General features: G+C 47.7%; 1 protein-coding gene across 1 annotated transcript in view; it reads right to left on the bottom strand.

Annotated features, from left to right (window-relative positions):
- The window catches only part of LOC137524742 (gamma-crystallin-3-like), a 40,282-nt gene extending 21,151 nt beyond the window's left edge, over positions 1-19,131 (bottom strand). The window contains exon 1 of the mRNA XM_068244956.1: positions 18,956-19,131. Coding sequence (XP_068101057.1) covers positions 18,956-18,964 — 9 coding nt within the window. The 5' untranslated portion in view covers positions 18,965-19,131. The remainder of the gene's footprint in view (positions 1-18,955) is intronic.
- Positions 19,132-26,648: the final 7,517 nt, after the last annotated feature.

Genomic DNA, 26,648 nt, shown 5'->3' with positions numbered 1-26,648 from the left:
CCTACTATAACATATCACTAAACACTATGTTTGAAATACTATTCTTATTACACTAAATAATAATCCATTTGTATCTTTTTATGGCAACATTTATAGCTATGCCTCTGTCTTTTGTTTACAGTTGTTTATCCCCTGCTTATTGCCTGAAGAAGTGGGCTGTGCCCGCGAAACGCGTTGCATCTTTGGGGTATTTTCAATAAATGTGTATATCTATACATTTACAGTCCTTGGTGTCTGCTTTAACGGAGGCGAGTCCACCACTTCCTCCCAGCAATTTTTTAAAAATTTTATGTACTTTTTATCCTTCTGGCGCCTCTGTTCACCTACCAATGGATCAGCAGTTAGTATAAGTATTGTACTGCTACACACTGATAGACCAAACTCACTGTGTAATGCACCGCAAACAGCTGTTTGTGTAGTGATGGCCGTGCTGGACTAGTGCGCACGATGGTGAGAGTGCAGGTGATGGCGGTTTTCCAGTCCATATGGTCGGGCTGAGGTAGCTCAATGACAGAACAACTATCCACAATGAAGCCTACGACCTTATTATCTTATTATCATATAGCCGGTCACTGCTTTATTGTGATACGCAAGCCCCTTCACCACGACAAGGTAACGATCACGAAGGGGAATTGACACATGTATATGCCTTTTGTTTTGTTGTTGCAGCCGCAGTGCAGCCAGAACAATTAGCCAGGCATGTACACACACCAGAAAAAAATTTGTTATTGGTTTTGTTAGAGGACGCTGCTAGCAGCGGCCTTAAAAATTCAGGAATCCACTTGGAGTCCTGGTCTGGACCCTGTTGGTGGTGGCGGAGAAGTCAAGTGGCCTGCAGGCAGAGATGCTGTGTGGGGGCTGACTTAGTCTTGGGGCAGGCAGCAGCGGCCGGCAGGCAGAGATGCTGTGTGGGGACTGACTTAGTCTTCGAGCAGGCAGTAGCTCTCCGGGATCCATGCCTCATTCATTTTGATAAAGGTGAGGTACTGAACACTTTTTTGACCTTACTGCTGGTGGTATAATACAAAGTGCAGTCACACAGAGGCAGTGAAAGGTATGCACTGAATGTGCTGAGCCTGCCACAGTACAGGAATTAGCAAGGGCCAGCTGCGACAGACAGGGCTGTATATGCAGTGTCAGTGGCACACACACAAACAAAAACACATCAGAAGAACATAAGCTCTCAAATGAGCAGTTTTAGGGTGCTTTTCATCAACAAATATCAGCAGGGAGCAACCTAACAGACCTTCTAACTATCGCTTTCCCTATCTCTCCAATGTCTCTCCCTTCTGTCACTAATACAGCAGCACAAAGTGTGAGAACATTGCCGACGCTGCTGCCTTTTATAATGGGGAGGGGGGCTCCAGGAGGGAGTGCAGCCTGATTGCTGACTGTGATGAAAAGGGTCAAAGTTTAGCCCAATGATGTAGTATAGGGGTGGGTCGAACTCGCCAGCTAAGTTCGCGCGAACAAGTTCTCCGGCGAACCGTTTGGGCCATCTCTATCCGTAAATAGCACAATAGTCTTCCTATGCAACTCATAGCAAACAACTGTGGCAACTCAATTCTTTATAATAAATACAAATATTTTTTGATATCCCACCTCAACGATGTTTTGATTCAGAAGTACCTGGCATTTTTCCCTCTGAGATCTACAGCACCTTATAAAATTAGCAACAATCATCCCTATGTTGTAAGTCTGTGAATTGGTTGAGGACCCTACCATGTTAAAGTGTTAGCTTATTGGAACTATGACATCATCCAAGGGTTACCCCTCTTCCAAACAACTGTAATTTTCTCTGGGCAACTGGCTTACATTTTTAGCCTTGAATGAGTTGTTTAGAAACAATCAGGGCCGGTTTAAGCAACAATGGGGCCCCAGGGCAAAATAAACCTGGGGGGCCCCCCCAACATATACCCCAGAACAAAAATCGGCATTAGGGGACCTTTTTTGCAGCTGGTATAGTCAGGGTGTGAAGTCCCAATCGGTCAGAGCTCCACATTCTGGCTATCCCAGCCTGCATGGGGGACAAGGGGTTAAAAAGTTTCAGGAGGGGGGACCCCACAATTTTTTTAAAAAAAAATTCCCACACTCTAAACATAAAAAAAAATTGGGAAAAGAGGAAAAAATGCCAGGGATCTTCATACAGCCATATTGCGTATAGACCCCTTGGAAACCCCGTCAGGAAATTTATTGTGCTTTCGTTTGATGCATGTAAAATTACACTACCGTTAGGTTTGCTACTAAAAGTGACATTTATCGCATTTAAAACTATACTTTTTTCCTTCTAAACTTTAAAATCTATTTTCTCAAAAACTATAAGGTCTTTTTGAAAAATTGTTTTTTCCTCTTATTCCTAATGATCTCCTTAACATATCCTGCAAATTTAGGGTTTCTAGCATTTAAGGTGGATTTGCTATTAACCATTAAAGTCGGCAGGTTTTTAAATGTGTTTGTTTGTTTTTTTCCTATGAAACTTTAAAATCGATTTTCTCAAAAACTATAAGGCCGATTTGAAATTTTTTTTTTCCTCTTGTAGCCACTGGGGGCCCCTACAAGCTCTGGGGCCCTGGGGCAGCTGCCTACTTTGCCTTAATGGTAGCGCCGGCCCTGGAAACAATGAACTAGGAACTGCAAGGACCTCCAAAGTGGTGTTTTCCGAAATACTGCCAGTGCCACATGCTTCACCAGAAAGGCAGCAGCAGGAGTTTAGGGAGTTAAATAAGTGGATGAGAAGTTAGTGCAGAAAGGGGATTTGGGCTTTATTTCACAACCTGATATCTGACAAAATCCTTTTCTGTCAAATTTGGGGCCAGTGCTTGACAAAGGGTAGGAACATTAACAATCTGACCTTTCAGGGCTTTTGGTGCTTCTGTCCAGATAATGTACTATAGAAAAGACACACCTACGGTATATATTTCCAAGGAATTTATTTACTTGCAAAGAAAGCTATTTGTGCTTTCCAATATTATGTGAGGGTGCAGGCTAGTGTTGTACCTTATTTATTGGTTGAACTTGATGGACATATGCAGGGGCATAACTAGAAATCACTGGACCCCCTGCAAAACTTTGGATGTAAACACACACACACACACACACACACACACACACACACACACACACACAGTTACATAGTTATTTGGGTTGAAAAAAGACATACGTCCATCGAGTTCAACCAGAGAACAAAGTACAACACCAGCCTGCTCCCTCACATATCCCTGTTGATCCAGAGGAAGGCGAAAAACCTTTACAAGGCATGGTCCAATTACCCCCAAAAGGGAAAAAATTCCTTCCTGACTCCAGATGGCAATCAGATAAGATCCCTGGATCAACATAATTTGGCATTACCTAGTAATTGTAGCCCATGAATGTCTTTCAACGCAAGGAAAGCATCTAAGCCTCCTTTAAATGCAGGTATAGAATTCATATAAATACACCCGCTTTCTGCACAGGTAAACTGAGAACCAATGTTATTCAATTGGCTAGTGCACACTTAAATGTGTTTTCCCTGTACAGATAAAAACAGACAGCTGTGAAGCACTGCACACATTTTCTCTGTCAGTTACATTAGCTTCTGTGATAAAACGTGCATGTTTTCACACATACAGACACACAGGGGACTTGATTCACTAAACCGTGATAACTCATTCAGGGAAAAAATGCGAGTCAAATTCGAAAGTCCGCTTCAAATCAGGAAATTAATCATGGAATTTCCGGATTTCTTTAACCATGGCTGAATAGGTCGAATCCATGATCGGGGGTATCCGGGCACCACTGTCTGTCAATCTCTGATGGAGCAGAACTGGCTCTGCAGACTTCTCCAGCATCACTACAGCACACAGTACTTGGGAAGGGTTAGAGAGGTTGGGGGCAGAACTGCGATGTGACCAATAGAGATGGGCCGAACCTCCGATTTTAGGTTCGTGAACCTTCGCCAAACGTTCGATTCGCGTGAACTTTCGCGAACCGCAATAGACTTCAATGGGGAGGCGAACTTTGAAAACTAGAAACACTTATGCTGGCCACAAAAGTGACTGAAAAGATGTTTCAAGGGGTCTAACACCTGGAGGGGGGCATGGCGGAATGGGATACACGCCAAAAGTCCCAAGGAAAAATCTGGATTGGACGCAAAGCAGTGTTTTAAGAGCAGAAATCACATCGAATGCTAAATTGCAGGCCTAAAGTGCTTTAAAACATCTTGCATGTGTATAAATCAATCAGGGAGTGTAATTAGAGTACTGCTTTACACTGACACACCAAACTCACTGTGTAACGCACCCCACTGCTAACAGTCTCCCATTTTGAGTACGATCCATTGACCACAACTCTTTGTTTTCTGTCCATTAGCCAGTTCCCTATCCATGCACACAGACTCTTCCCCAGTCCTTGCATCCTCAACTTTTGCACCAGACTTTTGTGGGGAACAGTGTCGAAGGCCTTTGCAAAGTCCAAGTATATCACATCTACAGCATTCCCAATATCCATATTAGCATTCACTACCTCATAAAAGCTGAGCATGTTAGTCAAACAGGACCTGTCTTTAGTAAACACATGTTGATGCTGAGAAATAAGATTATTTTCTACTATGAAGTCATGTATAGTATCTCTTAGTAACCCCTCAAATAGTTTGCATACAACTGATGTTAGGCTTACAGGTCTATAATTTCCTGGATCTGATTTTTTGCCCTTCTTAAATAATGGAAAAACGTGGGCTGTACGCCAATCCACTGGGACTCTGCCAGTTGAAAGAGAGTCACAATAGATAAGATAAAGGGGTTTATCTATAACTGAACTTACCGTATATACTCGGCTACAAGTCGAGAAATTTAGGACTGACTCACAATTTAAAAGTGGGGGGGTCGACTTATAGTCGCGTCAGCCCTAAATTTCCAAACTTGTAGCCGAGGTCGGGGTGCCCCTTTCTCCTCACTACTCTACACTGCACTGCCCCTCTCTAGCTCTCCCTCCTTCCTGCCTCCTCCTAATTATAATTGTGGCCAGTTTTCCCTATAAACTCCCCCTCCCCTTCCAGCCACTATGGTGCCTGCTGTTCTCTCTCCCCGGGTGGCCCCTCTCTCCCCCGTGTTCAGTAAATGAATGCAGTGTAGAAAGCTGACATACGTTACCTAATCCACCGCTGCGCGCTGTGTCCTTTGATCTCCTCTTCGCTCATGCCGGCGAGCATACTATAGCGTCTCTCCTGCTTCAGTACCATGTGACTCCCGATGTCACATGGTACTGGAAGCAGGAGAGACGCTATAATATGCTCGCCGGCATGAGCGAAGAGGAGATCAAAGGACACAGCGCGCAGCGGTGGATTAGGTAACGTATGTCAGCTTTCTACACTGCATTCATTCACTGAACACAGGGGAGAGGGGCCACCCGGGGAGAGAGAACCGCAGGCACCATAGCGGCTGGAAGGGGAGGGGGAGTTTATAGGGAAAACTGGCCACAATTATAATTAGGAGGAGGCGGGAGGGAGAGCTAGAGAGGGGCATTCACTAAACACGGGGGAGAGAGGGGCCACCCGGGGAGAGAGAGAATGGCAGGCACAATAGCGGCTGGAGGGGGAGTTTATAGGGAAAACTGGCCATAGTACTCAGGATATCCGCTCTGCATACAGAATGCAGAACAAAATGAGTTGAACAGTGAAAAGCTGAAGCAGCACCTGGGGACCAGGAGGAGTTAATGGCTGCAGAGTTTTATGCACTACAACCATTAACTTCTCCTGTTCCCCAAGTTAAGGCATTACTTCTGGACCCCAAGTGCAGAGCCAGTAACCCCTCCTAGTCCCCACCTGCAGCCATCAACTTTCCTAGGTCGACTTATACTTGAGACTTTGAGAAATACCAGCTTTTGGGGATCAAATTTGGGGGTCGACTTATACACGGGGTCGACTTGTATCCGAGTATATACGGTAATTCCCTTAGGACCCGAGGATGCATGCCATCCGAGCCAGTATTTAATTTTACAGTTAGAAGATTGAGACTCTTCTGCCTCTGTAATTTGCAACAGTGCTGTTTCCTTTGTGAAGACAGAAGCAAAGAAAGCATTTAATAACTCTGCCTTACCTTGGTCATCCACCATTGAGTTCCCACCCTCATCCTTTAGGAGTCCTATACAGTCAACCTTTCTTTTTTACAGTTGATGTACTTGTAAAACTTTTTTGGGTTAGATTTGATATCCCTAGTGATTTGATTTTCAGCTTCGATCTTTGTCAGGCTAATTTCTTTTTTACAATTTTTATTGCACTCCTTATAATTGCTTAGTGCAGCCTTGGTCCCCTCCTGTTTTAGGACCTTATAGGCATTCTTTTTCCTCTTCATTTTATCTTTAACCTTTCGATTCATCCATAGAGGCCTTTTTTTTATTCCTAGATATTTTGTTTCCATATGGGATATACATACTACAATATTGATTGAGTATAAGTTTAAAAGCTTGCCATTTCCCTTCAGTGTCCTCCCCTTGTAGTACATTATCCGAGTTCACCAAACTTAGTGCCTGCCTAATTTGATTGAACTTTGCTTTTCTAAAATTCATAGTTTTACTGGTCCCGCTGCCCCGTGGCTTATCAGTCACTAGATCAAACGTTATCATGTTATGATCACTATTTCCCAAATGTTTTTGTACCTGCACATTTGATACATTATCTGGTCTATTAGAAATGATCAGATCCAGTAACGCATTCCCCCTAGTTGGTTCCGTTACCATTTGAATCAAGTAATTGTCCTGTAGTGCTGCCAGAAATCTGCTGCTTTTACCAGAATGGGTAGCCTCAATACTCCAGTCAATGTCTGGAAAGTTGAAGTCGCCCATAATTATGACCTCATTTTTACTTGCAGCTTTTTCAATCTGCTGTAGTAATCACAGTTCTGCAGCTTCATTAATATGAGGTGGCCTGTAGCATACCCCAATAAGCAATTGGCAACTTTTATTTCCACCATGAATATTTACCCAAACGGACTCCACATCTTCGCAATCTTCCTCCATCTCATCGTTGAGGACAGCTGTAAAAGAATTCTTAACAAAGAGACAAACCCCTCCACCTTTTTTCCCTGTTCTATCCTTCCTAAACACATTGTATCCTTTTAAATTAGCTATCCAGTCATGGCTTTCATCCATCCATGTCTCGGTTATTCCCACAATGTCATATCCTTTGTCATTCAGAATGAACTCTAGTTTGTCTATTTTATTTGCAAGGCTCCGAGCATTGGTTACCATGCACTTTATATTTTTACCAACACATTTACCAATTTTGTTTACATGAAATGGGCTACTTGAATTTTTACCAACCTCCTTAATCTTTACACTGTCCCCACTTCCCCCCCCCCCCCCCATAATGTTAGGCTCCCACTGTCTTTTTACCTTATCTTGTCTACGTATTATTGAGACTTTATCCTCCCGCCTCCCCCCAGATCCTAGTTTAAAATCTCCTCCAATCTTTTAGCCATCTTCTCCCCCAATGCAGCTGCACCCTCCCCATTAAGGTGCAGCCCATCCCTGCTGTAGAACCTGTAGCCGACTGCAAAGTCTGCCCAGTTCTCCAGGAACCCAAACCCCTCCTTCCTACACCAATTTCTCAGCCACTTATTTAACTCACTAAGCTCCCTCTGTCTCTCAGATGTAGCACGTGGCACTGGCAGTATTTCAGAGAACACCACCTTGGAGGTCCTTGCTTTAAGTTTATCTCCAAGTACCTGAAAATCATTTTTGAGGACCTTCCATCTCCCACTAACTTTGTCATTGGTGCCAATGTGTACCATGACAGCTGGGTCTTCCCCAGCCCCACCCAGTAATCTGTCAATTCTTTCTGCTACATGCCGAACCCAAGCACCCGGGAGGCAACAGACTGTACGGCATTCACGGTTTCTTCGACAGATTACCCTATTTGTGCGCCTAATAATTGAATCCCCTACCACCAGTACCTGTCTAGCCTTAGCTGCACTCCTAATTCCTTTCTCGTTGCAGCAGTCTGCCCCTTGGTTGCTAAGGAGCACATCCTGCTGCAGCATTGCTACTCCAGAATCATCCTCCCCAATATTACGCAAACAAGCATATTTATTAGTGAGGGACAACTCGGGACTAGCCTCCCTGCCACCTTTTCCCCTACCCTTTCTAACTGTGACCCAACTAGCGGCTACCTCTGCTTCTTGCTCCGACTGTGCTCCACCCACCTCATCTTCAACGAGGTGCTTATTTAGCTCTGTGACTTCCGCCTCTAACTGAGCAACACGTACACACCCAGGGCAACAGTAAACACCCTCAATCCGCTGATCAAGGCATGCTTACATGTCGCAGGATGTACACTGTACAGCATAGTCCAACATGATAAGTATTGTGTGGGAAAAAATTATTTAAAGTAAACTGTGGCAGTAAAAGATGAAACGGGAAAGTGAGTGTAGCTGGGGAGGAGAAAGGGGAGAGTGAGTGAAGTTGGGGAGTGAGTGAAGTTGGGGAGGAGGGGGAGGGGTGAAGGAGGGGAGGAGAGGAGGAAGGGAGGAGGGGGAGGGGTGGAGGAGGGGAGGGGGAGTGAGTGAAGCTGGGGTGGAGTCCTCAAAACTTAAAGACTACACCACAACGTGACTAGCACATTCTAACCAATGCAAAAAAAACGCAATATTGGTTGAAGGGGTTTTTTTTTGGTTTTTTTTAGTCCTTACCTGCTTCCTCTTGCCTCTCTCTTTGTGCCTGTGTTCTAATGCCTGTTTTTAACGCCTGTGCTACTTGTGTCGAAGCCACTTAGTGAGCAAGCCACAGACTGAGCAAGCTCAGTACTGAGTCCTGAAGCTGACCAAATGCCTCGTGTTGCAGCATATCCCGCCCCCTAGCTAATTGCCTGCCTGCTGCTAAGCAAACTACAGGGAAAAGAAAAAAAATTTACTTTTAAAAACTGACACTTGCTGCTAGGTATCAGATGAACTGCAATGCACAAGCCACCAGATATTGCAGCAGCAAAAGCACAATTTACAAAAGGTGAGGTACTGAACACTTTTGTGACTTAGGCGACTTCTCTTCTCAGTGACAATGCCTCCAGCTGCGCTAAAGGTCCTTTCTGACAAGACGCTTGAGGCAGGGCAAGACAGAAGTTGGATGGCAAATTGGAACAGCTCTGGCCACAGGTCAAGCCTGCGCACCCAGTAGTCCAGGGGTTCATCGCTGCTCACAGTGTCTACATCCTCACTTAAGGCCAGGTAGTCGGCTACCTGCCGGTCCAGGCGTTGGTGGAGGGTGGATCCAGAAGGGCTAAGGTGAGGCGTTGGACTAAAGAATGTGTGCTTGTCCGACATCACCATGAGATCGCTGGAGCATCCTGTCATTGCCGGCGTGGACATGGGAGGAGGATTACTGGCAGTGGCACCTTTATTGCGTTGAGCTGTGACATCACCCTTAAACTCATTGTAAAGCATAGTTGCCAGCTTGCTCTGCATGTGCTACATCCTTTCTGCCTTCAGGTGAGTTGGTAACATGTCCGCCACTTTGTGCCTATACCGAGGGTCTAGTAGCGTGGCCACCCAATACAGCTTGAGTTTTTTTATATGGGGGTCCCTCGACAGGCTGGACAGCATGAAAAGATACCATCTGCACAAAGTTGGATCCAGACGTACTATCCATCTCCTCTTGCTCTTCCTGAGTGACGTCAAGTAAGTCCTCCTCCTCCCCCCAGCCACGAACATTACCACGGGAACATCAAACAGCACAAGCCCCATGCGACGCCTGTTGTGGTTGTTCTTCTGCAACTGCCTCCTCCTCCCCCAAAGAAACACCTTCCTCATCATCCGGGTCTGACTCCTCTTCCCCACACAACTCTTTCTCCTCCTCCCCCCTCTGTGCTGCCGCAGGTGTTAAGGAAACATCTGGTTCTGATGAAAATTGCTCCCACAACTGTTCCTCCCATAACTGTTCCTGTTCACGCTCCTCCACAGCTTGATCCACCACTCTACGCACGGCACGCTCCTGGAAGTAAGCGTACAGGATCAAGTCGCTGATGGTGCCTTCACTGCGACTCACCAGGTTGGTCACCTCCTCAAACGGCCACATGAGCCTGCATGCATTTTGCATCAGTGTCCAGTTGTTGGGCCAGAACATCCCTATCTCCCCAGATTGTGTCCTTTTACTGTAATTGTACAGGTACTTGGTGACGACTTTCTCGTGTTTTTTGTTCGGGCTATCACATATCAAGTGTCTCACCGGCAAGTTGTTTCTCCGCTGAATGTCCGCAAAGCGTGCCATGGCCGTGTAAGACCGCCTGAAATGCCCACACAACTTCCTGGCCTGCTTCAGGGCGTCTTCTAAACCTGGGTACTTTGACACAAATCTTTGAATGACTAGATTCAGCGCATGTGCCATACTTGTGTCAGCTTTCCCAAATTCAAAGCGGAAAGGAGATTGCTGCCGTTGTCACACACCACGTTGCCGATCTCCAGCTGGTGCGGGGTAAGCCACTGATCCACCTGTTTGTTAAGAGCAGCCAAGAGCAGCCAGAAGTGCAGCTCCAGTGTGACTCTCCGCTTTGAGGCAAGACATGTCTAAGATGGCGTGACACCGTCATACCTGGCATGCAGCATAGGCCCTGGGGAGATGGGGCTGTGTAGCTGGAGAGGAGATCGCAGCACCAGTAGAGTTGAACTGCCACTCAGCCAAGGAGGAGGAGGACAACAGCGAAGAGGATGTAGCAGGAGGAGAAGGAGAGGAGGTGGCAGGAGGCCTGCCTGCAAGCCGTGAAGGTGTCACAAGTTGGTCTGCTGCACAGCCACGTACTCCCTGCTTGTCAGCGGTCACCAGGTTGACCCAATGGGCTGTGTAAGTTATGTACCTGCCCTGACCGTGCTTGGCAGACCAGGCACCCATGGTCAGGTGGACCCTTGACCCAACGCTGTGTGCCAGAGATGACACCACTTGCCTCTCAACTTCACGGTACAGTTTGGGTATCGCCTTTTTGGAGAAATGATTGCGGCGTGGTATCTTCCACTGCGGTGTCCCAATGGCCACAAATTTACGGAAGGCTTTAGAGTCCACCAGCTGGTATGGTAACAGCTGGCGAGCTAACAGTTCTGCCAAGCCAGCTGTCAGACGTCGGGCAAGGGGGTGACTGGCAGAAATTGGCTTCTTCCGCTCAAAGATTTCCTTCATGGACACCTGGCTGCTGCTGTGGGCAGAGGAGCAGGAACCGCTCAAGGGCAGAGGCGGAGTGGAGGAGGGTGGCTGTGAAGGTGCAAGGGAGAAAGCGGCTGAAGATGCTGCACCTGAAGGAGGAAGAGGAATAGGAGGGTGGCTTTGCTTTTGTGTGCTGCTTTTGCTCAGGTGCTCTTCCCACTGCAGTTTGTGCCTTTTCTGCAGGTGCCTTCGTAAGGCAGTTGTCCCTACGTGGGTGTTGGCCTTTCTATGGCTCAATTTTTGGAGGCAGAGAGAACAGATAGCATTGCTCTGATCTACGGACGACACACTAAAAAATTTCCAAACCGCTGAGCCCCCCTGGGGTGATGGCACTATGGTGGCATCAGCAGCTGACGTTGAAGGGCATGTTGGCTGGCGCTGGACACTGCCACCAGCTGTTTCTGATTATGAGCTCCCCCTGCTTCTTTCAGGAACTCATCTCTTCCTACTCCTCTCTGACTCCCCCTCTGAACTGTCCCCCTGTTCATCTCCTCTATTGGGAACATACGTGGCATCCGTATCATCGTCATCATCATAATCATCCTGCCCAGCATCACTTGCCTCAGACACCACCAAAACTGCACCAACAGCAGGTACTTCATCCTCCTCCTCCTCACACGTTACGTCCATAGTGTTGCCGACAAACTCAGACATATAAGGTGGTGTAACTTGCTTAGCGCCTTCATCTGGTTGTAACAATAATGGCTGTTAATTCTCCACCAATTACCTCCTGCGTAGTGTCAAATGCAGCGGATGTGGTGCTTGTAGTTGCGCTGGTGGCTGCAGAAGGTGAGGTGTTCTGTGTTAAATAGTCAACCACGTCCTGACAATCTTGGGAGTTGATGGGACGTGCCTTCTTCTGAGCACTGTACATTGGGCCAGGGCCGCACGAAATCACATCAACACGACCTCGCACAGACCTGCCAGGTGGCCTTCCTCTGGGTCTGCCTCTCTGCCGAAAGTTCGGTTCACGCGGACTTTTGCGAACCGCAATAGACTTCAACGGGGAGGCGAACTTTGAAAACTAGAAAACTTTATGCTGGCCACAAAAGTGATGTAAAAGATGTTTCAAGGGGTCTAACACCTGGAGGGGAACATGGCGGAGTGGGATACACGCCAAAAGTCCAGGGGAAAAAGGTGGATTGGACACAAAGCAGCGTTTTAAGGGCCAAAATCACATTGAATGCTAAATTGCAGGCTTAAAGTGCTTTAAAACATCTTGCATGTGTATATGTTACGGCCAGAACCCGAAGTCTGGCCACTTCGGGTTCTGGCCGGTCACAATGCGAAGTGGCCGGCTGATTCGGCCAATATACAAAATGGGGATGAATTGTGGACTTTGGCCGGCCAGAACGCGTTGTGACTTAGCGTGGCCGGTCAAGTCCCGAAGTTTCACTCCCCGCCGCCAGCTGCTCTCCTCTCCCTGCTGCCGGGTGTTCCGACGCGCACAGTCTCAGCAAGTCCCGCTCAGTTAGTGCGCTCTCCGATGCTGCTCAGCTCCGCTGCCAGGCAAGATTGAGAGCAGCCTGAAAGGACCCGGGCTTCCTCTTCCTCTCTCTCATTCTGCCACTCTCCTGCCGCTGTCAGCTGATTCAGCTGCAAAGTCCCGCTCAGCTCTGCCCGCCGCCAGCTGATTCTGAGAGCGGCCTGAAAGGATCCAGGGCGCCTTTCTTTCATTCTGCTGCGCTCTCTTGCAAGTACCCATGCGGCCAGCTGCTTTGTCCCCCACCTTCCACCACCTCCTCAGGACCCGAGGGAACAGAGGTGTGACACGGGGTCAATTAAATCTAATAAAAAGGGGGGGGGGGGCGGAAGGTTGGTAACACTGACAATGGAGGGGCAGAGGTGACACATGGGGTGGGGAGAAACAAAAAAGAGGGATGGACACGGAGAGTGGGGGGGGGGGGGGAGGAATGGCCTGCAGCCACCCTGTACCCACGCCTGTACTCTGATTCTCTGGTCCCCCGCTGCGGCTCAGTTTCGCTTTCTTCAGTCGCTGGCCACTGCGCCTGTGTCGTCCTGGACGCATGCGTCCTCGTTCACGCTCCCGTGCTTCACAGGTGCAGTAAAAATCCTGTGCAGGACTCTTCCGACGACGAGAGTGTGAACAAGGACGCACGTGGCCAGGGCCGCGCAGGCGGAGTGGCTGTCGACTTACAAGTTGGCAAAAGTGAAATTGAGCTGCAGCGGTGGACCGGAGGATCCCTAAGTACCGTTGCAGGCACAGGGTGGCTGCACGGGTTGTGGCAGAAGTGAAAAAAAAAAAAGACGTCACAGGTTTCCTTTAATGATCTGAAATTTGTGCATTTTCAATTTTGGACTTTGGCCGACTGACTTTGGCCGGTTCTAGAACTGGCCGGCCAATGTCAGAAATTTCCATCATTTTGGACTTTGGCCGACGTCAAATCGGCCAGTTCTAGAAACGGCCGGCCAATTCTAGAATTGGCCAATTTCTGGTTTTGGCCGTAACATATACATCAATCAGAGAGTGTCATTAGAGTACTGCTTCACACTGACACACCAAACTCACTGTGTAACGCACCGCAAATAGCTGTTTGCGTAGTGGCGGCCGTGCTGGACTGGTGCGCACCATGGCCAGAGTGCAGGCCGTGGCGGTTTTCAAGCCCATATGGTCGCCGGGCTGTGGTAGCTCAATGATAGAACAACAGTGACTGTCCAGCTGATCAAATTTGGTATGTCCACAATGAAGCAACAACCTTATTATCTTTGGTGTGCCACCGCCCCGAGACACTCACATAGCTGGCGGTCATTGCTTCGCAAGCCCCTTCACCGCGGCAAGGTAATGATCATGAAGGGGAATGGGCACATGTACATGCCTTTTGTTTTGTTGTTGCAGCCGCAGTGCAGTCAGAAAAATTAGGCAGGCATGTCTTCGGGCAGGCCTGAGCGTGCTTTGCAGACCAGGCATCTGTGGTCAGACGGACCCTTGACCCAACGCTGTGTGCCAAAGATGTCACCACTTCACAGTCTGCAGCAACTGTCCCTTCTCTAATTACTGCAGGCACACGAGTGAGTAAAATGGCTGACGCTTCCAGCCTTTTATAAGGGGGGGGGGGGGGGAATGGCTCCAGGAGGGAGTGTAGCCTGATTGGCTACAATGTGCCTACTGACTGTGATGTAGAGGGTCAAAGTTGACCCTAATGGTGCACTATGGGGGCGAATCGAACTTCTGGTAAAGTTTGCGGCTCTCCGCAATCGCGAACCCTGGAAGTTCGCCGGCAAACCGTTCGGGCCATCTCTAGTGACCAAGACCTTGCTGAACACTGAATAGGGACTGTCTACAAATCTTTGTCTGCAAAAGTTTGTATATTTCCTTATCAGTGGCTGGTTGTGCAGATGCAGTCAGAACCAGTGGTGTAGCTAGGGTTACATGACGCAGGCGGCACTAACTGTAATGTAACAATGTAACTCTAAAGCAGTGTCCTGAGTTTCCTCCAAAAACACAGGCACAGCGACTGTAAGGGCGTTTTTTTCTCCATAGCAGTGCACTGTGAAAGGTTTAGTTTTTCAGCATATAGTTTAAGAGGCGTAAGGAAACATGGACACTGGATGGCACATCAGAAACTGACAGAGTGTAAAAGGACCATCCTGTATGCAGCGGGCTGCTTGAACCTGTGTACACTCTATACTGAGCAGGTGGATCGGAGGTGGACAGGAGGGATGCGGCCACACAGAGTCCCCCGGCTGGGACAAATTTTAGCCTAAGCCAGGGGAACCTGGATACAGGACCTGTCCCAGGTAAGGATGGATGTCTGGTCACCATAAGTTTACTGGCAATTCTTGCTATGAGGGTGAAGGAGGGCTGCTACACTAGACACAAGGGAGGAGAGAAGGGCCCTAAAAAGTTTGTTGGGGAAACATTATCTCTATAATATAACTACAGTACATACACAGTGTATAAAAGTATGGTTTGTGTGTGTGGAAATAGAGTATGTGTGTCTGTGTGTGTACATGTATGGAGTATGTGTGCCTGTGTGATGTGTATCATACAAATAACATAGCCAGAAAAAAATACCCCACCATACATTTACACACATACTCTATTTCTATACACACACACCATACTTTTATACACAGATAATCCTTGCATATGCAGACATACAGCACTCACAATACATACACACAAGCAGCAACTCACACAACACTCTTGTCACCCCTCTTGTCACCCACAACACTCTTGTTCTAGCAGCGGGTCGGTCTGTCTCTTCTCCTCACATTCCTGAGGGAGGAGGTGCTGTACGTGCTCACTCTAGCAAAGGGGTGCTTAAGTTCCTCGCTCCTCTGATAACTCTGTTATCTGTGCTCTGATTCAACTCTGCAGTCGGCATGGCAGGAGCTGGATCTATGCATAGCGAGCAGGAAGGAAATGTAGATCAGGGTCCTGCCTGATGTAAATATTCTTATTTTTTAAGCTAGGAGCTTGTTGCCCCCTCCTGCTAGCTGGTACTGGAGGTGCGGATCACACCCACCGCACATAGGTAGTGATGCCAGTGGTCAGAACAATTGTGCAGAGAGGATAGAATTTGTTTTCTCTCTGTGCCCTTAGTTTTCAGTCTCTCAGGTCAGGGGAAAAAAATTCTCCCCCCACTGGACCCCTTGAGGCTTCTGGGCCCCCTGCAGCTGCATCCCTTGCACAGTCTATTGTTACAGTCCTACATAACAATAGACCCCGTGTGTCTATTGTTACGTATGTCTTTTTTCAACCCAAATTACTCTGTATCTATGTCCTGAAAATGGTTTGCCAGGTTATACGTTTCCAGCAAACCCAGAAAGCTGAAGCACTAAATTATTTTTACTGTCAGAAATGTCTAATGTGCAGTTCATGCCTGAATTCAAACTGTTTGCTCTATTTTTAGGATAAAGAGGTGGATGGGTTAATTTGAGATGACTTATGTTAGGTCAGCCCCTGGCCTCTGCCATATTCTGTGGTTGTAAGGGACAGAGAATGCCATATTTAAAAAAATAGTAGACATGCCTGTCCTTTTATGCACGCAATTGAGTCAGTTTCCTTCAGTCCCTGTCACTCCTATGCTCCCTTCTGATCCCTCTTATTTTTGGTCTTCCCATGTTTTCCTTAACCACTTGCCGATCACGTCACGCTGATAGGCGCGGCCCATGGCGGCAGCCCCAGGACCGCATAATGCCGATCGGTGTAACATCCTTGGGGCGGGTATTGCAATAGATCGTGCGCGCGCATCTCTCATGAATGGCAGAGCTCGCTGGGAGACTGTTCACTGGGCGATCGCCGCTGGGAGACTGCGATCTAAGGCAGCACTGTACTGTGTCACACGGCTGTCCCCTCCATTGGCTCAGGGGTGATCCGCTGTCATAGGCTGACACCTATGACAGCTGATCACAGTGATAGGCTGGTGGGGGAGGGAAGGAGGGGCCACTAGAAAAATAAAAAAATACACTATTTTATTTAAAAATAAAACAAATAAATGTTTAAAAAAAAAAAAACACTGGGGGAGCGATCAGACCCCACCAACAGAGAGCTGTGTTAATGGGGAGAAAAGGGGAGGGGGGGGGGATCACTTGTGTGCTGTGTTCTGCGGCCCTGCATTGAGGCCTTAAAGCTGCAGTGGCCCTTTTTGTAAAAATGGCATGGTCTTTAGGGGGGTTTAACGCTGCGGTCCTTAAGTGGTTAAAGCTCTACTCTGTCAAATTTTTCAATGTTTCTATAGGCAGTAGGTGCATTAGGGGTTATGCTATGACTGACACAATTTTATGCACAAAAATTACCTTAGGAAAAGTGTATCACATGATCCACGGATTTTATACAAGCTCTGGTGCTGCCATCAGAATGGGATTTGCTTCCCCAGCAGAGACATATTTTATGTAACCACTAGTGGACCTAAACCTGTATAAAAACGGGCTCTAGGTCTGTGTTCCTGGGTGCGCGCGCATGCCCACCCGCCGCACATCCGGCCGCCTGCTCATACGCCGCCCACTCGACTCCCTGGCCCCGTCCCCGGCCTTCTGTCTCTGGATCCATGCTGCGCACATGCCCAGTGGCCGAAAGCACGGACAACGCTACACAGAGACAGGATATAGGGTCAAAGGTGCAATGACCAGCTACAGACCTGTCTCTAACCTTCCCTTTCTGGGCAAGCTAATTGAAAAAGCTGTTTACCTCCAGCTAGAAGCCAAAATCCTACAAAACAACAGTTATGACCCATTCCAGTCTGGCTTCAGGAAACACCACAGCACTGAAACGGCCCTCATCCAAATATGCAACCACCTGCTCATGGCAAGAGACAGAGGAGAGTGCTCCATCCTCATACTGCTAGACCTTTCTGCAGCCTTTGATACAGTTGACCATGACATCTTGATAAACAGGCTACAGGAATACTGCGGCATTGATGGCATAGTTCTTCAGTGGTTCCAATCCTTCTTGAGTGGCAGAACCCACAAAGTGTCTATGGGGCCCTTCCTGTCCACCCCTGTATCACTTAGGTATGGGGTGCCCCAGGGCTCAATCCTCTCTCCCCTGCTTTTCACGATTTACATGTTACCGCTGGGAAAACTAATCCAAAAACATGGCCTGACATACCACTGCTATGCAGACGACACTCAACTATATCTTTCCTTCAAGCCTGGTGTGACAGACCCAACTCTAACTATAAACGCCTGCTTACGTGAACTACAGCAATGGATGAATGACAACTGGCTGAAACTAAATGCAGACAAAACTGAAGTCCTTCTGATAGGAGGGCAGAGCATGATAACAAAACAACTTAACTTGCAGTCTTCACCACTGGGAATAGGAGGCACGGATCTGCGCAGCTCTGATCATGTGCGTAGCCTGGGAGTTCTAATTGATTGGGATTTAAACTTTAGAACTCAAATCTCTGCTGTGGTGAAATCATCCTATTTTCACCTGAAGAACATTGCAAAAATCAAGCACCTCATACCCCCAGAAGATCTGCCAACCTTAGTCCACGCCTTCATCACATCTCGACTGGACTACTGCAATGCTCTCTACACTGGCCTTCCAAAAAAGGTCTTGTACCGACTACAGCTGATACAGAATACTGCTGCCAGACTGCTAACCAACCAACCCAGTCACTGCCACATAACGCCAGTCCTGCACTCCCTTCACTGGCTACCTATAGAATGGAGGGTCCTATTCAAGATCGGCCTACTGACATTTAAATCCCTGAATAATTTAGGCCCTGGATACATGAAAGATATGTTGCAGCTGCGTAGCAATCCCCGCATTCTCAGATCAACAGGTTCTAATAATCTAGTCATACCCAGAGTCCACTTGGAAACTTTTGGTCCCAGAGCCTTCTGTCATGCTGCCCCTACGTTTTGGAACTCCTTACCTCAACAGATCAGGACAGCTCCATCCCTGGACGTGTTTAAATCCAGACTGAAAACCCACCTGTTCAGTTTGGCATTTGCAGAAATATAACTTTTGTTGTGTGAATACTTCATCCTACTAATTACTGAATCTGAGAGAGCCTAAGCGCTTTGAGTCCTATGGGAGAAAAGCGCTATAGAAATGTTATTGTATTGTATTGTAAAGGTTGCCCCCCTTCCACCTCCTGTAATACTGCCACAAAGATTCAACTAGCGGAACAACTAGGGTAGATAAGAATGGACACATATATGTCATTAATCCATGCAACTATATGAATGGCATGCTCTGTGTTTAAGCTAGATGAAATAATAAATGTAAACTGACTGTTTAATTACATTACATGCATGTTTTTTCAATACAGTATGTACCTGTTACAGTCGTTTAATAATGAAACTGACATTTTTATTCACTTACCTTCCCCATTTTGAATGGACTTCACAGACTGATCACTGAATGTCTTGGGAATTCAATCTCCTACTATTTAAATGTTATTGCACAAAGCTGAGATTTACATATATTAACACTCCTGAATAGTTTATAGTTGATAATGTGAATAAACATATAAACTATGCTGTCCTGCTCCCTTGTCCATCTATTGTTAATTCTGCATGTGATTGCTTCTCCAGTTGTTTACATAGCCAATGAAATCCCCGTTTGAGCTTTTGTATTGAGAGATCATTCAAAAGAAAAAAAATGCAAGCACGTTTACTGTAAACCATATTGTGTCCTTTTGTTTAGTCACAAAGCTGGGCATTAATTTCAAAGCTTTCTCTTTATCTTTTCTGACTTACTAGGCAGAAAATGCCTGCACAGTACACGTAGAGGGTTGTCTGCAAGTCACATCAGGACAAGCTGTATTAAAGAGAAAGAATTTTACCTCAGCAATTTAAAAAAAATACATTTTATTTGACTGCTTTTAGTTCCAAGCTGGTATTGCTGTTTTACAACAATTAATTTTAATAATATACTTAAATAGCCATTCACAATAATTTAAAGTTCACATTTTACTTTTAATATGTAATTAAATAAACTAATTATTTATTCATTTTTACTTTGTATGCCCTTCCCATGACAAATCTATTACCTGAACATGGACATGCTGCTGACAGATTGGATGGTAATGGTCAGTAGTGGTGCAGTTTAGATAATGGTTGAAAACTTATTTGTGATGAAAATAAGCATTCAGTTTGGAAAAGTTGGAACCAAACATAACATATTTTTAAGAGAAAAACAATTACATTGGCTTCCTGGTTCCCTCAAACAATAGAATGTTCCTCAGTGGTTACTGGATGATCCTTAGTCAAATGAATGGCTAAAATAGTAGAACCTTCTTTTTAATAAATGGTATCTCCCACTGGAGAGAACATTGTGCCATTAGAGGCTTTTATACACGTTATTTTGAAAAAGAAAGGCCTCTTTTAAAATCTTTGTGGCCTCTTGTGCCCATTCCAGCTAGCATTCCCTATGAAATACAGAGCCCTGCAAATGTGTGGTTTCACCCTTTGAGCAATAAGTGCCAACATGGATGGTGACATTGGATAGGATTTTTTAAAAGTTGGAGAATTGTTCTATACTTTGTAAAGTACCCTTGTCCAATGTTATAGAAAGAAGGCTCATTCCCACCTCTGGTACTCAGGAAAGTAACTATCACTATGCACATGGTAGTAGGCTCTGGGGGAGTGACTTATGATCTCATCAAGTGCCACCAGATATCTGCCACCCTAGAAAGAATGCATATAAGTGTAACTCAAATATCCATTGCTATAAAAAACACAAATGCTCCAAATAAAATATTTTAAATAAAACAAGTTTTTAAACTACTTGTCGCTAATGAAATCATACCTTATCTTCAAAATAAAAACTCCTTGATAAAAAATATGGTGTGGGACCATTTTTCTGATTCTTGCAACACAGGAACAACATTGGAAAGATACGATAGGGGAATTTAAGAACACGATCATACAAATGTGCAGAAGTAAAAGGCAGATAAGAGGAACCTTAGACATTGCAAATCAGTTGCATGAGGGGATGTGTGCAACCAGGGCTTATTGCTTTTTCCACTTATTCTAGATTTAGTGGGATTTGCATAGAGGTCCTTTGTGGATATACAGCAACTTTTAAAAGCGTGAGGTCAGCATGCTGCAGAGCCTCGTGTGAGATTTGGGTTTTATAGATCTGACCAATTTGATGTTTGATAAGGGCCAGGTTCTCTCATGAAGCAAGGTGAAACATTTGCATCAGGTGAAGATATTACAGGGGCAGTATATTTGTACTGTGTTTACACTAACAGCATGCAGTCAGAGTAGGAGGAGAAGTGAGATGAGAGCAAGGTGAAGAGGTCAACATTTGGGAAAAGCTGCTTGTTGTGCTGTGTGAGGAGTCTGACAGTGAGTGAGGAGGGGGTAAGCAGGAGAGTAGCAGTGTTTCATTTGACTTGCACAGCAGAAGGGAGGAGGTGGCACTGATGTCCTCACTGAGGAGGAATGGAGTGGCTGAGGGTGAGAAGTTTGTCACAGACTCCCAGCCAGACAGTGTGCTATTGTGTCAAACTGCAGCATGTCATGTGAGAACATCAAATAAAGCAGAGTAAGTTGAAAGGGGCTGTGCGATAATTCCAAATGGGGGAGGGAGGCGCATCATTACAAGTTTGCCTCAGGCAGCAAAAAGTCTAGAACCGGCCCTGTGTTTGATAGGACCATTTTAAAAAAAATCTAGGATGGGAAATTTATTTATGGTAACAGAGGTTTTCTTAAATTGGGCAAAAAAGTCATGTTTAACTTGGCGATAAAATAAGTGACCCACTGATATAGCCATGGTTGCAAACAGAATGGAGGGTTCAGCGAATTTCCTATTAGTAACTATTTTATTAATTATTTATTGTATTTATAAAGTGCCAATATATTAGGCAGTGCTGGATATTAGTTAATGTTACAGACAATATTTAGGGGTGACATACAGCAATAAGGCAGTACATTAGTACATGCAAACCAGATCACGCAGCACAGTATGAGTATAGGAAATGCTTAGTCAGTCAGTGGATGGGTGCATGAAGATTAGGCAAGTTGAGTTCACTCAGATCCATAGGATGGGTGTACGTTGATAGAGGTGCATGATCAGGTAGGAGACACAAGGCGGAGGACCCTGCCCGAAGACTTACAATCTACAAGGAGAGGTAGGGACACGAAAGGTAGGGAACAAGACTTCAGTGTTCAGCTGCAGGTTTAGAGCACCAGTGAGGGGGGTAGGCAAGGGTTAAGGTGCATCTTGAGGGCCTTGTTAAAGATGCTGAAGGATGGTGGGACCCTAATGGGGGGAGGTAGGAAGTTCCATAGTGTTGGAGCAGCTCTTGAGAAGTCCTGGAGGTGTGCATGGGACTGGGTGATGCGGCGGGTGGTCAGACGAAGTTCATTGGAGGAGCAGAGTGTGTACCTCTGAGTAACATAGGAAATGTAGGTAGGGCAGGTTTTGTGGACAGATTTGTAGGCCAAACAATATATCTTGAATCTGATTCTGGGCTGGATAGGAAGCCCCAACACACACAATTGCTCACTAACAGTTCAAGCAATTTCCTACCTTTATCTGGTCAGCAGGCGCCAGTCAGCCAATCAGGTGTACGGTTATATACCCTTTGCCTGCCATATCAAATCTAGCAGGAATTGCATAAATTAGCATTCAGGTGGGAGGCTTTGGTTGGACGTAATTGTTGATTACATCTTTTACAGGGACCGCCGCATGTAGGCATCTCCCACGCAGTCCCCTTCCTAACCACTCACCTGTCAACCGCATCCTGGAAGCTGCAAAAAAGACATTTAAAATCACAAACACTGGTTCGCACGACAGCCAGGAGCCAGCGGAGGTATTCACAGAGGAGAACCGCCATAGTGGAGCGATGGGAGGAGTGGATGATTCTGGCTGCTGCATTCATGATGGGCTGCAGCAGGGCAATTCGGGTCATGGGGAAACTAGACAGAAGGGCATTGCAGTAGTTGAGGCAGGAAATTATGAGGGAATGTATAAGGAGTGGTGGTGACAGAGGTCAGGAAAGGGCGGAGGTGGAAGTTTCAGGATTTCGTGAGGTTTTGGATGCAAAGGATGAAGGAGAGTACAGAGTCCAGGGTGACACCCAGACAGCAGGCTTGAGAGGTAGGGTGAATGGTAGTGTGGTTAACAGTGACATGCACATCTGGGAGGGTCAACGATGGCTGGGACAGGCAAATCATAAATTCTGTCTTGTCCAGGTTTAGTTTTAGGAACCTTGCTCATCCGGATTCCGGATATCCGGGTAACCCGGATATCTGAACTTTTTGACGCGTTCCTGATTGGATTCGGATTCCAGATAGATGGGCCCAAATCCGGATAGCTCTATGCGGATATTTTGCTGCATGCCGGATATCATGCGGATATCATGCGGGTATTCGGATCCAGGTACTGTTACCATGGAGATGACGTCCATGACGTCATTGAGCCAATCAGAGGGCTCCCAGCCTATGCCCAAGCAACCAATCACAGAGGGGAACCTTGGCCAGTCCCTCCTGTATATAAAGAGGCAGCCATGATGAGAATCTCATCCTTGCTTGACTGCCACTGAGAGAGACACTCCAGTGTGTTTGGCTGAAGCAAGTGCATTACTGTGTTAAACCCAGCATTTTTACACCTTACCACCTGTACAATAAGACTGTTGTATTGTTGTTTAGCTAGTAGTAATGTGTTGTATTGTGATTGTAGTTAGTGTGTCTGTCTGTGAGCTGTGACGGTCTCTGCTGTCTGTGAGCTGTGACAGTCTCTGCTGCAGCCTGCAGCAGCTCTGCTAGTTAGGTGTCTGTGTCTGTGTGTGCGGTTTGTGCACATAGGCCAGGCCTATTGCCTTAGCTACACAGTATAGTTTAGGGTATAGGGATTTATTGTGTAGTTATTTAGTACTGCAGTGTTGTTAGAGTAGTACTGTCTGTGTGTCAGATTACTGCATTTCTGCTGTGCTGCTGACTCTGAGTGTCAGTGTGTGTGACAGACCGTCCGTCAGTGTGCACACTATGTTCTACTCTGCTGTCTGTCACTCCGTGCAGATACATTCAAGTCCAACACCAATTAACCCAATTTGAATAAAGTGCAAGTACCCCACATCCATCTGGTGACATCATCATCACACACAAACTTGTAGTATGTCTGCTGGCACTAGCACCCGGGAGAAGGCCATCAAGGCCAAGAAGAGAGGGAACGTTGCTGGCACTGTCACCGCCAGCAGTTCTGCCACACTACGCTGCTAGCCACTGGCCGTGGGCGCCCAGCTGATAGGGGGAGTCACGCTGCAGATGCGCAGCAGCGTGTAGCGGACATTTTTCTGCAGGGTCGGCGCCGCAAATTGGAGGAGAAAGACGCCGAGCCTGTGATGCAGCTCATGGTGGATGACGAGCAGGCCATCACCACCTCTACAACACTACACCTCCACCCCCTACCCCACACTGTTCGCAGGAGCAGCAGCAGCCGCCCAGCAGCGCATGGGGACTCGTCGGTCATCATATCGACCCCAGCGGGCAGTCTAAGCTCAGTCAGCGCGCTCTGTAGTCCAGAGTCAGAGAGCACAATGAGGGCTACCACTGACATTCTGGCCACAATGAGGTTTTCGGAGGAGTCACAGATGTTGACAGTTATTGTTGGGGGGATTCCTTGCCTGTGGTGTCCGCAGAAGAGGAGTTTGGGGGGTCATCAACATCACCAGCAATTGTTTGAGGAGGGGGAATATGATGATGATAATAATGATGACATCGTGCAGGACTGTGACTACCAACCACAGGAGGGGGATGTTGGCTCTGAGACTGAGGAGGAGGATACATCCGTGGGTCTGGAACGGAGGATCAGCATCTCTGACATTGGCAGGAGCAGCAGTGAGCGTGGAATGCGGGACCCACAGCTTGCTACTTTATTTTCTGCCGCTACCACCAGCCGCACCACTCAACCTTAGGCCCCAACCACCGCAGGCCGAAAGAAAGCAGCAACAGCCCATTCAGGGCGTAAGGGCAAATTACAATCTGGCATTTTTTTGATCTGCCCTCAGTAGACAGCAAGTTCGTGACTTGTAACGTGTGCCAGGTGAAGCTGAGCAGAGGTTGCAACCCCTCCAACTATGGCACCTCCAGCTTCATCAACCACCTGGCCAACAAACATCTTCACGAGCATGAGGAGTTCAAGAGGCTGAAGGAAGCTGGCGCTGGCAGTGTTCCGACCAAAAGCATCACCAGAACCCCCTTTGCCAGTGCCACTCCTGCCGACACTGAGGCCTGTTCAGGCAGCCAGTCCTCAGCTGTCTCCTCTGCTCCCTCCTCCTCTTCCCGAGCAACCAAGAAACACCAACAGACCCTTTTGAGCGAGTCCTTTGTGGTCAGCACTCAGCCTCCCAGCAGCCGTCACATCTGCCAGCTGAACGGCCTGCTTGCATGGGCCATGTCTTCCCAGCTCCTCCCGTACTCCTTTGTGCAGGAGGGGAGCGACATGCGTGTGCTCCTGCAGAGCACAGTGCCGGATTGGTCAATACCCAGCCGGCACTACTTCTCACGCATGGCCATTCCAGCACTGCACCACTTCGCGATGGCCAATGTGGAGCGTGGGCTGGATCATGCGGTGGGTGAGCGGGTCCATGTGACCATGGACTCCTGGAGCAGCAGGTTCGGGACAGGCCACTATTTGTCCTTCACGGCGCACTGGATCAGTTTGGTGGAAGGGGGTGAGGAGGGGACAGCAGCATCGGCCACAACAGCAATCCAGTGGGTGGTGCCACCCCGTAGCAGGGACCGGGAAAGGTCAGCAGGTTTCTGTGGCCCGGTTCCAAGCTCCGCCGAACGCCCCTGCCTCAGCAGCAGTGTGAAGGCCCGCTACTGCCAAGCACTGCTGGAGATGGTTAGCCTAGGTAAGCACAGGCTGACGGCAGACCACGTCCTGGAAAAACTCCAAGAGCAGGAGAGGAGTTGGCTGACCCCAGAGGCCTCAGAGTTGGAGAGGTGGTGTCCGACAATGGGGCCAACCTTGTTGCTGCCATCCATCAGTGAGACCTCACACACATCCCCTGTCTGGCCCACGTCCTGAACCTGGTGGTGCAAAAATTTCTGAGCACCTACCAGGGGATGGACCCACTTTTGAAAGCGGCTCGTAAAAACCGTCGGTTATTTCCGCCGCTCGGGCGGTGCCTCAGCGGCCCTGGAAGCCGTGCAGCTGGAGCTGAACCTCCCACAGCACCGGCTCATTATTGATGTTGCAACACGATGGAACTCCACCCTGGCCATGTTAGAGCGTCTGGTTGAACAGAGGCCGGCTGTCAACCGATACCTGGCCAGAGCCACTTCGGACGCCACCGTGTTCGGGACCGGCACCACCCACCTCCCGGACATCATCCTGAATGCAGAGTGGGAAAAAATGCAGCTGGTGCGCTTGGTGCTGGCACCCTTCCTGGAGGCCACCAACATGGTCAGTCGGGACCGTGCATCGCTATGTGAGTGGGTGACCATGGTGTGCATGCTGGAGAAGGCCCTCAACACTCTGCTGGAAGTGGGAGAGGCAGCCTTGATCCAGCAGGAGCAGCCTTCACAGTCCACCTCTGTGCGTCAGGAGGAGGAGGTTGAGGACTTTGAGTTGGAGGACTTGGAGGAATTGGAGGTCCCTGACCTCGAAGATGAGGGGGCACAGCGGAGTGCAGCTGCAGTGGTGTAGGGGTGGAGAGAGCTGGGGAAGGTTCAGGAATCAGAGGAGGAGGACAGCACTGGGTGTGAAGACGAGTATGTTTCAGCAGAGATGGCACACCTCTTTCCCATGGCAGTGCACATGACCCAAGAGTCAAGCAGATGCGTGCCCGGGAGGACATGTGGATCACCCTGATGCTGGATTCACAGCTGAAGGGGAAGCTGCATCAGTTCTTGCTTGCAGGAGGAGACCCTGTGCGCCGAATGAGGTACTTGCAGCGGTCCCTGGTTCGGCACTTGGAGGAAGCCTTCCCCCAGACTTCCCATCCCCCCGCTGTCACAGTCCAGTCAGCACAGCAGCAAGTGCCTGGGTCCATCAGCAGCAGGCGCCCATCAAACCTGCTGTCTCTCACAATGGTGCTGTACTCCATGCCGGTACA

The sequence above is a fragment of the Hyperolius riggenbachi genome, chromosome 7 (genome assembly GCF_040937935.1).
Source record: "Hyperolius riggenbachi isolate aHypRig1 chromosome 7, aHypRig1.pri, whole genome shotgun sequence".
Lineage (NCBI taxonomy): Eukaryota > Metazoa > Chordata > Amphibia > Anura > Hyperoliidae > Hyperolius > Hyperolius riggenbachi.
Note: the sequence above shows the minus strand (reverse complement) of the source record. Positions and strands in the feature narration are given on the sequence as shown.